This window comes from Melozone crissalis, unplaced genomic scaffold (genome assembly GCF_028551555.1).
Source record: "Melozone crissalis strain CALT ecotype California unplaced genomic scaffold, PUWL_Pcris_2 ptg000389l_1, whole genome shotgun sequence".
Taxonomy (NCBI): Eukaryota; Metazoa; Chordata; class Aves; order Passeriformes; family Passerellidae; genus Melozone; species Melozone crissalis.
This window is the reverse complement of record NW_026536128.1, coordinates 70,482-83,513: the sequence shown is the minus strand read 5'-3', so window position 1 is coordinate 83,513 and position 13,032 is coordinate 70,482. Positions and strand designations below refer to the sequence as shown.

The window sequence follows — 13,032 nt, the reverse complement described above, 5'->3', positions numbered from 1 at the left end:
TTGGAATGTTCTCCCTTTGGGTTATTTTTATTTGGGATTTTTTGAAATTCAGATAGTTTATTTTTATGAGATTTCTTTTCGTCAGAATTGCTTCAATCAGAATTATTTTCATCAGATTTTTTAAGTCGGATTTTTTTTTAATTATTTTTTAAGAATTCTTTTATTGAATTCTTTTTATTGGGATTCTTTTACTGGAATGGTTTTACTGGGATAATTTCAATGGAATTTTTTTCATTGGAATTATTTTGATTATTTTTAATCAGAATTATTTTAATGGGATTATTTAATCAGAAACATTTCCACTGGAATGATTTTATCAGAATAATTTATCAGAATTATTTAATGAGAATAATTTATCAGAATTATTTAATCAGAATTATTTTTTAGTAGAGTTATTTTTTACTGGAGGGATTTTATTTGGATTCCTTTATCAGAGTTATTTTTATCAGAATTATTTTTACCAGAATTATTTTTTATCTGAATCATGACTTTATCGGGATTATTTTTATCTGAATTATGATTTTACTGGGATTCTTTTTATCTGAATCATTATTTTATTGAATTATTTTTATTGAGATTATTTCATCAGAATTATTTTTATCAGAATGATGATTTTATTTGGATTGTATTTATTTGGATTTTTTTTATCGGGATTATTTTATCAGGATTCTTTTGATCAGAATTCTTTTTATCAGAACTATGATTTTATTAGGATTATTTTTATCTGGATTGTTTTTATTTGGCTTGTTTGATCAGAATTATTTTATCTGAATCATTGTTTTGTGAGGATTATTTTCTTGATATTTTATTTGGATTCTTTTATTTGGATTATTTTATCTGAATTATTTTTATCAGAATTATTTTATTGCATTATTTTATTTGGAATGATTTTATTGGATTCTTTTATTTGGATTATTTTATTTGCATTATTTCCACCTGATTCATTTCGGGGTTCATTTGGGGGAGCTGGGGAATTTTTATTCTATTTTTTAAAAAACTCGAAAAGACAAAAAAAGGAGGAAAATTCCCCCCCAGAAGGGACCGGGGACCCCAAAAAAGGGGGAATAGACCCCAAAAAGGGGAATAGACCCCAAAAAGGGGGGAGACCCCAAAAAGGGGAGACCCCAAAGGGGGGGGGTCCCCAAAAGCCATTAATGGGGGGCGGGGCAGAGCCCCCAAATTCGGGGTTTTCCCCCCAAACTTTCCCCGCTTTGCACAGGGACCCCTCGCCCCCCGCCCCCCCCCGAGGCGCAGCAATACCGGGGGACCCCTCCCCAATTTCGGGGGGCTCGGGGGGGGGGCCCTGACCCCAAAATCCCGATTTTATTGGGGGGGGGGGGTCCCCATTTCTGGCCCTGCTGTAGCACTGGGGGGGAGGGGGGGGGTGTCACTCTGGGGGGGGGAGGGGATGGGGGGGGGGGTCTCCCCCCTCCCCCACCCCCCAAACCCCGTCCGAATTTGGGGAGGGATCGCGCGGGGGGGGCGGGGTCGCGCAGAGCTTTTATTTTTGTACCGGCGGCGGCGGCGCTGAAAACCGCGGGAATTGTGGGGAGGGGGGGGGACCCCGAAACCCCCCAAAAACCCCAAAACCCTCGCGGGGGGGCCGGGGGCGACTCTCACCCCCCAACCCATCCCCCCCCACCCACACCTTGTCACCCCCTTCTCCCGCCAGCGGCTCCAATAAAGCGGAGAGGGGAAAGAGCCCGGGGGTCGTTCTGGGTGGTTTTGAGGGGATCTTTCGGGGTCTGTAATTTTTTTTTTTGGGGGGGGGGGGTCTCCGCTGTGGTGATCTGGGGATCCCGGGTGGGATCTGGCCGTATTGGGGAGGGGTCCCGGGGGATTTTGGGGGTCCCGGTGTGAGGGGGGGTCCTGAGGGGGGTCTGGGGTCTCCCCTGCCCGGAACCATCGCGGGCCGGAACGGCCGCGGCGGGAGCGCGGGGCCGGAGGGGGAGCGGACCGGGCGGAACCATCGCGGCCGGAGCGCGGGGGGAGCCGGTGCCGAGCGGGACCGGACGGTACCGGGAGGGCCCCGGGGGCCGGGCGGGACCGGAGGGGTCCCTGGGGGCGGGGCCTTTCCCGCAGAGCGGGGTCGGTACCGGGAGGGTCCCTGAGCGGGGGGTCCCTGGAGCGGGGCCGGTACCGGGGCGGTTCCGAGCGTCCCTCAGAACCCGCGTGTCCCGTCCCGGCAGCGAGCGGCCCCGGAACGGACGAGCCCTCTGCGGGCGGGGGGCGGCCCTGCTCGGTTTGGGCTGCCAGGTAACCCAAAAGCCCCAAAAATGTACCCCAGAAATGTACAAATGTACCCCAAAAATGCACCTGGGGGGGCGGCGCCGGTGGGGATGCACGTGCTGATGGGGCTGGGATGTCAGGTACCCCAAACTGGGAGGAATTAACCCCAAAATGTACCTGGGAACCCCAAAAATGTACCTGGGGAGGAGGGAATAAACCCCGAAATGGCCGTAGGGGGGAATAAACCCCCAAAACTTTATCTGGAAGGGGAAGAATAAACCCCAAAATGTAACTGGGGCTGGGGTCCTGGCGGTGTCAATAAACCCCAAAAAGGCCCTGGGGGGGTTTAGGGATCCCCCAGAATTTTGGGATCCTCCCCAGGGATTTGGGGGTCTCTCAGGGATTTGGGAACCTCCAGGGATTTTGGGACTATCCTGGGATTTTTGGGATCCTACAGGGACTTGGGGGTCCCCAACCCCCCCCCCCCAGAAGCCCCCCAGTGGTTTTGGGACCCCCGAGCCCCCCTGGAAGCCCCCAGACCCCTCAGGGAAGCCTCCCCAGGGGTTTGGGGGTCCCCCCGGGATTTGGGGACCCCCCAGCGCCCCCGGAAGCCCCCAGCCCCCCTGCGGACCCCCGAGGTGTGAAACCCTCCCGTTTATTGAGGCTCCGGCCGGAGCGATCCCGCTCGGCCCCCGCCCGCCCCGATCGGGGCCAAACCCGCGGATTTTGGGATTTTGGTACATTCGGCCCCTTCCCGGCGGGGTTCCCATCCCGGGGGGGTCCCGGGGGGATTCTCACGCCCCCCTCCCCCCAAATCCAGCGGTAAAAAACGGCCCCTCCCCCCCTTCCCCCCCCCGCTTCCCCCGCACAAAAACAAAACCAAAAAAACCCAAAAAAAACCCCAAAAAACCCCAAAATCCCCTGTGGAGCGGGGGGGGGGGGCAGGGAGGGACCCCCGGGGCGGGCGGGGGGGGTCCCGGTGTGCCCGGTTTTGGTTTTTGTCTGGTGGGTGGGGCCGGGGGGGCCCTTCAGCTGCCGTAGTGCATCGTGTTGGTGGTGATGGACATGGGGGAGGCCATGGAGATGGGGGGGGCCCCCCATGGTGAACTGGCTCTGCAGGGGCGGGTAGTGCGAGCTGGAGCCGGCGGTCTGAGCGCTGGAGGAACCTGGGGGGAACAGGGAAATGGGGGTCAGTGGGGGGCATTGGGGGGCATTGGGGGGCAGTGGGGGTACACAGGGGTCAGGGGGGCACAGGGGGGCAGTGGGTGCTGGAGCCGGCGGTCTGTCCGCTGGAGGAACCTGGGGGGAACAGGGAAATGGGGGTTAACGGGGGGCATTGGGGGGCATTGGGGGGCAGTGGGGGTACTGGGAGCTGGAGCTGGCACCGGTCTGTCCGCTGGAGGAACCTGGGGGGAAACAGGGAAATGAGGGTTAACGGGGGGCATTGGGGGTACACAGGGGTCAGGGGGCACATGGGGGTAGTGGGTGCTGGAGCCTGCACCGGTCTGTCCGCTCAAGGAACCTGGGGGGGAAATGGGGGTTAATGGAGGGCAATGGGGGGCAATGGGGAACATGGGGGGCACAGCGGGGTAGTGGGTGCTGGAGCTGGTGCCACTCTGTGCACTGGATGAGCCTGGGGGCCACAGGGGGCCATGGGGGTCAATGGGGGGCAATGGGGGGCACAGGGGGGCAGTGGGAGCTGGAGCCGGCGCCGCTCTGTGCACTGGATGAGCCTGGGGGGCACAGGGGGCAATGGGAGGGTCAGGAGGGATCAGGGGGGCACAGGGGGTGGGTCTGGGGGGGTTTATTTGGGGAGGGGGCTCGGGGGTACCTTGCACGATGCCCGTGCTCATGATGGAGCCCATCCTGGAGTGGGTGTGGTTCACGATGCCGGTGTTGGCTGCGGGGGGGGGGGGGGGCACGGTGAGGCTGGGGGGGGTGTGAGACCCCCACCCTCACTGTGAGACCCCCACCCTCATTGTGAGACCCCCACCTGAGTCCTGAGACCCCCACCCTCACTGTGAGACCCCCACACTCATTGTGAGACCCCCACCATCACCGTGAGACCCCCACCCGAGTCCTGAGACCCCCACCCTCATTGTGAGACCCCCACCATCAACATGAGCCCCCCACTCACCCAGGGGGATCAGGTTGTTGTGCCCCACGTTGGAGCCCCCGGCGATGACGCTGCTCAGGTCGTAGGCAGCCGGCATTCCTGCGTGGGGAGGGGGTCAGGGACCCCCAAAATGGGGGTGACCCCCCCCAGGAGCCCCCCAGGGCCCTCCCACACTCTCCAGGACCCCCCAAATCCCCCCCAGAGCCCCCAGACCCACCGGCCACGGCCATGCCCGTGCTCATGTTGTAGCTGCTGCCCGTGCTCCACATGTTCTGCCCCATAACCCCCCCAGGACCCCCCAGAATCCCCCCAGGACCCCCCAGAATCCCCCCAGAACCCTCCCCACACTCTCCAGGACCCCCCAAATCCCCCCCAGAGCCCCCAGACCCACCGGCCACGGCCATGCCCGTGCTCATGTTGTAGCTGCTGCCCGTGCTCCACATGTTCTCTGACGGGGACGTGTAGTGGGAGCCGGGGGGGGGCGAGGGGGTCGTGCCCGTGTACCTGGGGGTGGGGAGGGGGTGTCAGGGCTTGGGGGGGTCCCGGGGGGCCCCCGGCCCCGCAGCCCCCCCCGGCCCTACCTGAAGAAGGGATTTTTCAGGTCCAGCAGGTTGGAGGATTTGGAGCCCGTCTGGTCCACCTGGGCCACGATGCTGATGTCGTAGCTCTGTCTGGGGAGGGGGGCACACCGTGAGACCCCTCCCCAAAACACACCTGACAGGGGCTGGGACCCCCCAAATGGGGGCACAGAGACCCCAAAGTGCAGCCAAGGGGGGTTCTGAGACCCCAAAGTGCAGCCAAGGTGCACAGAGACCCCAAAGTGCCCCTGAGGGGTCCCAGCAGCAGCAGCTGGGTCGTGGCTGCCCCCCCCCCCCCCCCCAGTTATAAAAACAGCCCCGAAACTGGGCCAGGCCCCCCCCAGCCCTGAAACTGGGCCAGGGCCCCCATCTGGGCCATACTGGGCCAGGCCCCCCCCCCCAGCCCAAACTGGGCCAGGCCCCCCAGCCCAGCCCAGCCCCAGAGGCAGCAGCGGATCCAGCACGGCCCAAACCAGGACACGGCTGGGGGGGATTGGGGACCCCCCAAACCTGCCCCAAGCCCCCCAGACCCACCCTGTGCCCCCCAAATCCCCCCTGCACCCCCAGAACTGCCCCAAATCCCCTCAATTCCCCCCCAGACCCCTCCCCAAGCCCCCTGCCCACCTCTTGTTGGCGATGAGCAGGCAGGTCCCTGAGAGCGTGTCGCCTGTGCGCCCCCAGAACTGCCCCAAAGCACCCCCAAATCCCCTCAAAGCCCCCCAAAATCCCCTCCCCAAGCCCCCCCAAGCCCCCTGCCCACCTCTTGTTGGCGATGAGCAGGCAGGTCCCTGAGAGCGTGTCGCCTGCCTTGGCGAAGAGCGGCGACTGGAACAGGCAGCGCACCTGGTACCAGTGGGTCAGCGGCTCCGTGGGGGCCGTGGAGAGCCACACCGTCATTCTGGGGGGGGCACGGGGGTCAGGGGGGCTCGGACACGGCCCCGCCCCCCCCGGGACCCCTCCCCAAATCACCCACATGGAGCCGATGAAGGCCACGTCGAACCAGAAGGCCAGGCCGTGCACCAGCCCCGAGTGCAGCATGTGGAACTTGAAGGGGATTTCTATCCTGGAGGACACGGGGGGTTAGTGGGGGGTGGGAGGAGACCCCCGGACCCCCCCCAATCCCCCAGACCCCCCCAGGTGTCCCTCACCTGTGCAAGTCACCCTCCTTGGCTTCCAGGAAGTTCACGGTGTATTTGACGGATTTGGCCATCAGAATCCGGATGTCGAAGGTGTCCTGGGCAAGGGGTGGGCAGGGGGGTTTGGGAGCGTCCTGGGCGGCCCAGAGACCCCCAGAACGGACCAAGGACCCCCAAAATGGGCAAAAGCACCCCCCAGAATGGCCCAGAGCCCCCCAGGACGGCCCAGAGCCCCCCAGGGTCGCTCACCACCACGGGCTGCCTGAAGTACTCGTCGACGGCGGCGCCGCGCAGAGCAGAGAGATCCACGCCGTGGAACGAGGGCTGGTACCTGGGAATGGGGAATGCCAAACTGGGAATACTGGGAACGGGGATCCCAAACTGGGAATGGGAACTGGGAGTGGGAACTGGGAACTGGGAATGGGAACTGATCAACGCCATGGAATGAGGGCTGGTACCTGGGAATGGGGAATGCCAAACTGGGAATACTGGGAACGGGGATCCCAAACTGGGAATGGGAACGGGGCCAGGGCCCGGCGAGGCTCACCAGAAGTTGGCCTTGGTGAACTGCTCCATGTAGAGCTGCTCGTCCGTGAAGGGCGCCAGGTGCACGTCCCCGATCGTGGGGAACATGTTCCCTGAGGGAAGGTCAGCCTTGGAGCCCGGGGGGTCCCGCGGCCCCCAGGGACCCCCGGGGACCCCCCCAGACCGGGCACTCACCGCTGGGCTTCAGGTACTTCTTGGCGTGCAGGTAGCTCTCGAGCATGCGCTCGTTGAAGAGCATGTAGCCCATGGGCTCCGAGATGATGATGTCCACCTGCTCGGGCAGCGACACCTCCTCCACCTTGCCCGGGATCACCACGATGCGCTCCGTCAGGTTGTTGCTCTTCACCAGCACCTGGGCAGGGGCAAAGGCGGGGGTCAGGGCGTGGGGACACCCCCGGGGTCGTGGGGACACCCCTGGGCTCAGCTCGGCCATGGTGCAGGGAGGGGTCAGGGCGTGGGGACACCCCCAGGGTCCCAGGGAGCCCCCCGGGCTCACCTCGGCCATGGTGCAGAGGGGCGGGGAGGGGGTCCTGGGGAGCTCCCCGGGCTCACCTCGGCGTGCTGGGCCATGGTGCAGAGGGGCGGGGAGGGGGTCCTGGGGAGCTCCCCGGGCTCACCTCGGCGTGCTGGGCCATGGTGCAGAGGGGCAAGGGGAGGGGGTCCTGGGGAGCCCCCCGGGCTCACCTCGGCGTGCTGGGCCATGGTGCAGAGGGGCAAGGGGAGGGGGTCCTGGGGAGCCCCCCGGGCTCACCTCGGCGTGCTGGGCCATGGTGCTCGCCTCCACCGCGTAGATCTTGCGCGCGCCGGCCTGCGCCGCGAAGAAGGAGAGGATGCCCGAGCCACAGCCCACGTCCAGCACGATCTGGGGAGGGATGGGGGCAGCTGGGAGACTCAGAGACCCCCAGGCTCAGCCCCTGCTGGATCCTGCCCACAACCCAGCCAAAAACCCCCAAAAACCCAGCCAAGAACCCCCCAAATACCCAGCCAGATTCCCTCCCAAAACCCAGCCAAGAACCCCCCAAAAACCCAGCCAGATTCCTTCCCAAAACCCAGCCAAAAACCGCCCAAAAACCCAGCCAGATTCCCTCCCCAAACCCAGCCAGATCTCCCCAAAAATGGATCCAGACGTCCCCAAATCTCAACCGGATCCCACCAAAACCCGCTTCCCGCTAAAACCAGGCCAGTCTCAACAAAAACAGAGTCAGATCTTCCTAAAATGCTCTTCCCAAAACGAGCTGAATGCCCCCAGAAGAAGATGGGTTCCCCAAAACGAGCTGAATCACTCCAGGATGAGCTGAATCCCCCCAAGCAAGCTGAATCCCCTCAAAATGAGCTGGATCCCTCCAGAACCAGCTGAATCCCCCCCAAAACGAGCCGAACCCCCCCAGACCTTGTCCTTGAAGTCGCTGTGGTTCTGCAGGATGGCCCGCTGGTACGTCCCGGTGCGCACGTAGTCCTGCATCATGTTCTGCTGCTGGGACAGGTACCCGTAGAACTGCCGGACAGACGGACGGGCCGTGAGCCCCCCGGCCCCGGGAGCGCCCCCCGGCCCCGGAACGGCCCCCCAAGAGCGGGGGTCCCCACCTGGAAGTACTGCACGGCCGAGGACTCCTCGGTGCGCTCGCTGAACACCGAGCGCTCCGTGTTGTGCCCGCGGCAGTTCTTGAGGATGTTGTAGAAGGAGCAGAAATCTGGGGCGCAAAGGGTTAACGTGGGGGTCACCGGGGGGTCCCGGGGCGGCGGGGGGGGCGCGCGGGGGGCTCCTCACCCGTGGGGGTCCCGAACTGCAGCAGCACGCTGTTGCAGCCCAGCGTGATGATGAAGGATTGCTTCCCCACGCGGCTGCACTCGGTGTCGCGCGACACGGAGCACTTGAACACGCACACCTCCTCATCTGGGGGCAAAAAATGGGGGAAAATGGGGGGAAACGGGAAAAAACGGGAATGGGGGGAGATGGGGAAAAATGGGGGAAAAATGGGAATGGGGAAGGGAAATGGGGAAAAATGGCGGGGAATGGGAAAAAACGGGAATGGGGGGGAATGGGAATGGGGGGAGATGGGAATGGGGAAGGGAAATGGGGAAAAATGGGGGGAAATGGGAAAAAGGGGAATGGAGGAAAATGGGAATGGGGGGGAATGGGGAAGGGAAATGGGGAAAAATGGGGGGGAATGGGAAAAAACGGGAATGGGGGGAAAATGGGAATGGCGGGAGATGAGAATGGGGAAGGGAAAGGGGGAAAAACGGGGGGAAAGGGGAAAAAGGGGGGGAAATGGGGGGGAAATAGAGGGGAAAGGGGAAAAAAATGGGGGTATGGGGGGGAAAATATTGGAATGAGGGGGAGAAATGGGGAAAAATGGGAATGGGGAAGGGAAAAATGGAAATCGGGGCAGGAAATTGGGAAAAAATGGGAATGGGGGGAAATGGGGAGAGAAAAACGGGAATAGTGGAAAATGATGGGAATGGTGGGGGGGAAACGGGAAAAAGCGGGAATGGAGGAGGGAAATGGGAAAAATGGGAATGGGGGACAAAAAAATCGGGAATGGGGAGGGGGAAAAGGGAGAGGAAGGTGTGGGGAGGGAGAACGGGGCGGGAAAACCGGGAGGGACAAGGGAGGGGACAGAGAGAAAAGTGAGGGGAGCGCCGGGCCCGAGCGTCCCCACGGAGCGGGACCCAGCACAATTAACCTAATTAACCTCTAATTACCGCGGGGAGGGGGGGCGGCCGGAATTGCCGTCAGAAACGGGGATTTGGGGTTCGCGGGTGTGAGGGAACGGGATGGAGGGGCCGGGGTGGCCCCGGGAACTGCTCCGGGAGGCAGAAACGGGACCGGGAACATCCCCGGAGCCATGCCGGGACCGGGAGCGGCCCCGCGGTGCCCCCGGCCGGTAAAACCGGACCCGGCCGCTCCCCAAGAATTCCCGGTTTGCCCCCGGGGTCCGGCGGCCGCGGGGAGTTCCCGGAGGGCCCGGGAGCGGCGGGAGCAGCCGCCGGTACCGGAGCACCGGGAGCAGCCGCCGGTACCGGGCCCGGAGCACCGGGAGCACCGGGAGCAATTGCTGGTACCGGTACCGGATCATCGGGAGCAGCCGCCGGTACCGGGAGCAGCTGCCGGTACCGGAGCACCGGGAGCAGCCGCCGGTACCGGGCCCGGAGCACCGGGAGCCCGCGGCGCTTTGTGGCGGCTCGGGAGCGGCAGCTGCTCCGCGGCTCCGCCGGCCCCGCACACAAAGGCGGCTCGGGAGCGGCCCCGGTTGTGACCGGGCCCCGCCGGTACCGGAGGAGCCGCGGGCCCGGCCATGCAGCGGCCGCCGTGCCTCAGTTTCCCTGCCCCGGTATCGGTGTCAAACCGCGCGTTAATTAAGGAATTAGCGCCGCCGTTAATGAGGCCGAGGGGAGGGGACCGGGGGTCGCACCGACCACAACCGGAGCCGCGGGAACCCCGAGCACAAAGCGCGGGAGGCGCCGGTTTGGGGAGAAAAGGAGGAAAAACCCCAAAGAACGGGAAAAACCCCAAAGAACGGGAAAAAACCTCAAAGAACGGGAAAAACCTCAAAGAACGGGAGAAAACCCAAAGAATGGGAAAAACCTCCGAGAACGGGAAAACCGAGACAAAGAGGAGCCGGCGGCGCCGCCGCCCCCCGCGGGCCGGAACCGGGGGGTGCCGGAAGGTCACGGAATTGGGGCCGATTCGGGCAAAAGCGGCCGGGAGGGGGGGGATGGATGGGAATGAACTTTCGCAGCCTCCGGGAAACGCGGGGGCACCGGGACCCCTCCCCAAATCCCGATCTGCCCCCGAGGAGACCCCGGCCCCGGCTGGGGGGGCGGCGGGGCTGAGACCCCCCCAAAAGTGAAGAACATTTAAAATCCACTTAAAGCCCCCCCAGCCCCTCTCTGGACCCCCCCCCCCCATGTCCTGAACCCCCAAACCTCCCATTCCAGCCCAAACCCCCCCAGACCCCATAAACCCCCCACCCCAAACCCCCCATCCCCATTGACCCCTCAGGGCCCCCCCAGCCCCCCATTGGACCCTCAGGGCCCCTCCCCGCCCCCTCCCCATCCCCAGAGACCCCTCAGGGCCCCTCCCCGCCCCCCCCCGACCCCTGAGGGCCCCTCCCCCCTCCCCTCAGCCCCCCACGCCCCCTCCCCCGCCGGGCCCCCCGCCCCTCCCGGCGCACTCACGGCCGTAGAGGGCGATGGCGGCGCTGTCGGGGCCGGTGCGGACCTCGAGGCGCAGCGGCTGCTGCTCCTGGTGCCGCTGGATCTCCCCGTTCGCGTCCCCGACCGTGAGGAGCCGCACGCCGGGGAACACCGACACCGCGGCCATCTTGGACCGCGCCGCGCCCCGCCCACCCGGGGCCCCGCCCCCCGACCTGGCCCCGCCCCCCGACCCGGGACCCGCCCTGGGATGGACACGCCCATCCCGTGGTGGCCACGCCCCAATTTCCGGCGGCGGGAAGGGAGTGGCGCCCCCTGGCGGATGGGAGGGCAACGGGAATGGGTACCGGGAATGGGAACCGGAACGGGGACACCGGGAATGGGAATGGGACAGCGGAAACAGGCACCGGGAATGGGACACTGGGAATGGGACACCGGGAATGAGAACAAGACACTGCGACACCGGCAATGCAGCAGCTTTATTTGAGAGAGAATGTGCTGGAGCCCAGGCAGGACCAAGAGGGGGCGGAGGGTCCGCCAGGAGGGCTCCCGGTGACTGAATCCGGGACACCGGGACGCGCTCCCGGCTCCGTGTCCTCACCGGGAAGGTGAGAGGGACAGCTGGGATCCCCGGGACCCTTCATGGGAATAGCGACGTTGGCGCGGGGGCCAAGGGGAAGTTCTGCTGGGAGAGGAGAGGCGGGGGTGTGGATTGTGGGGGTCCCAGAGTGGGACTGAGGGTCCGGGGTGGGTTTGGGGTCATGGAGGTCCTGGTGCTGGCATGGAGAGTCTGACCTTAGCAGGGCAGCAGGGCAGGACTGTGTACGTCTGTACCAGCTGCCCCTGGAGACCTTTGAGGAGCTCCTCCTGGGCACTGAGCACCCCAGGATTTTCAGTTCCGAGACACCCCAGGATTTCCTGTTCCGAGACCCCCTCCAATGTCGCCAGCCCACGAGCGCAGTCCCCAGCAGCACCCACAGGACGGTGACACCAACCAAGACTCGGGGGACCCAGGAATGATCTGGAAGGGAGAGAGGGAGGGGGTCACCGGGATCGGTACCGGCATAGGGTACCAGGATCTGGCACTGGGACTGTGCCAAGGATCAGCTCCGGGGCGGTTCTGGTACCATTCTGCGAGGTCCTGGGAGTAGCAGCGCTGACACTTGGCTGACACTCAGCATCGCCCAAATCTGGGGACAAAAACCACCAGCTTCAGCTCCGGGCCAGCTGCAGGATGCGGGATGGGGATCCCCCCACGTTTCCCTGCACCCACCAGAGCTCCCAATCGCAGGGCTCAGCTCCGACTCCAGCCTTGTGCTGCCGTTGTGGCTCTGGTACCGGCAGCGGAAGCAGACGGCAGCTCTGGACAGGGGAAAATCGGCCCAGTCCTGGTTGGTAACGACCAGAGCAATCCGCACAAAGATCCCTGAGGTTTCCTGGAGGAGCTCGAAGCTGCCAATGGAGAAGCCTTGCGGGGCCAGGCAGCGGATCCGGGAGCGATTGTGCTCTGGGGGCAGCCGGAGCAGCACCGGTGCCGGGAGGAGCCTCGGGGTACAGGAACCACGGTGGGAACCCTGGGGGGAATTCCGGGGACAATCCTAGGGAAAATTCTGGGAATTCTGGCAGGAATCCTCGCTGGAATTCTGGCGGGAATTCTCACCAGGATCGTTACCCATCTGGCTCGAGCATGAGGCCAAGACTGCATCCAGGAGGGGCAGAAACGCCAACTTCATCCTCATCTTCATCCTCCTCCTGCTCCGGGAGATCATCAGGACTGAGGGATCAGCCAGGAAGAGCCGGGAAGGGCCAAGAAGAGCAGTGGGCACTGGGCACTGCTCGGGGTGCAGTAGGGAAGTGGCTGCTCAGATGCAGGAAGCGGGTCTTTTGTGGTACACTGCGTAGAAGTTTTTTTTTTTTTTGCAACTAAACCTCTGAGCTTGGGGCGGGGAAATGCAGCTGCTCCAGGCTGGGAACAGATTTCTGTGGTTGGCACCCAAAATTGTGGTGATCTTAAAAAGGAATGGATGGAAGAGGGGAGCCTGGACCCCCAAATCTGCCCCAGGGACCCCAAAAGCTGCTCTTGAACCCCAAAGTATGCCCCTGGACCCCAAAATATGCCTCAAGACCCTCCAAATCTGCCCCCAATTCCCCAGATCTGCACCAAATTGCCCCCAGGCCTCGCGCGGCGCATTCCAGTTCTGCCAGGGGGCGCTAACGCCGCGTGCTGAGGAGGGGGCGGGCCCAAGTTCACGCTGGCCAATCAGAGCTCAGG

The 13,032-nt window shown here is 62.5% G+C and overlaps 1 protein-coding gene across 1 annotated transcript; it reads right to left on the bottom strand.

The window, feature by feature from the left end:
- Positions 1-3,205: 3,205 nt before the first annotated feature.
- On the bottom strand, positions 3,206-10,945 carry CARM1 (coactivator associated arginine methyltransferase 1). Its single transcript, XM_054294932.1, is given in 17 exon segments — positions 3,206-3,320; positions 3,322-3,395; positions 4,061-4,129; positions 4,367-4,444; positions 4,737-4,849; positions 4,927-5,016; positions 5,684-5,821; positions 5,897-5,986; positions 6,072-6,157; positions 6,309-6,390; positions 6,607-6,697; positions 6,780-6,957; positions 7,357-7,467; positions 7,996-8,100; positions 8,190-8,296; positions 8,374-8,499; positions 10,785-10,945. Coding segments are annotated over 17 exon segments (1,746 nt in total). The 5' UTR covers positions 10,930-10,945; the 3' UTR covers positions 3,206-3,257.
- Positions 10,946-13,032: the final 2,087 nt, after the last annotated feature.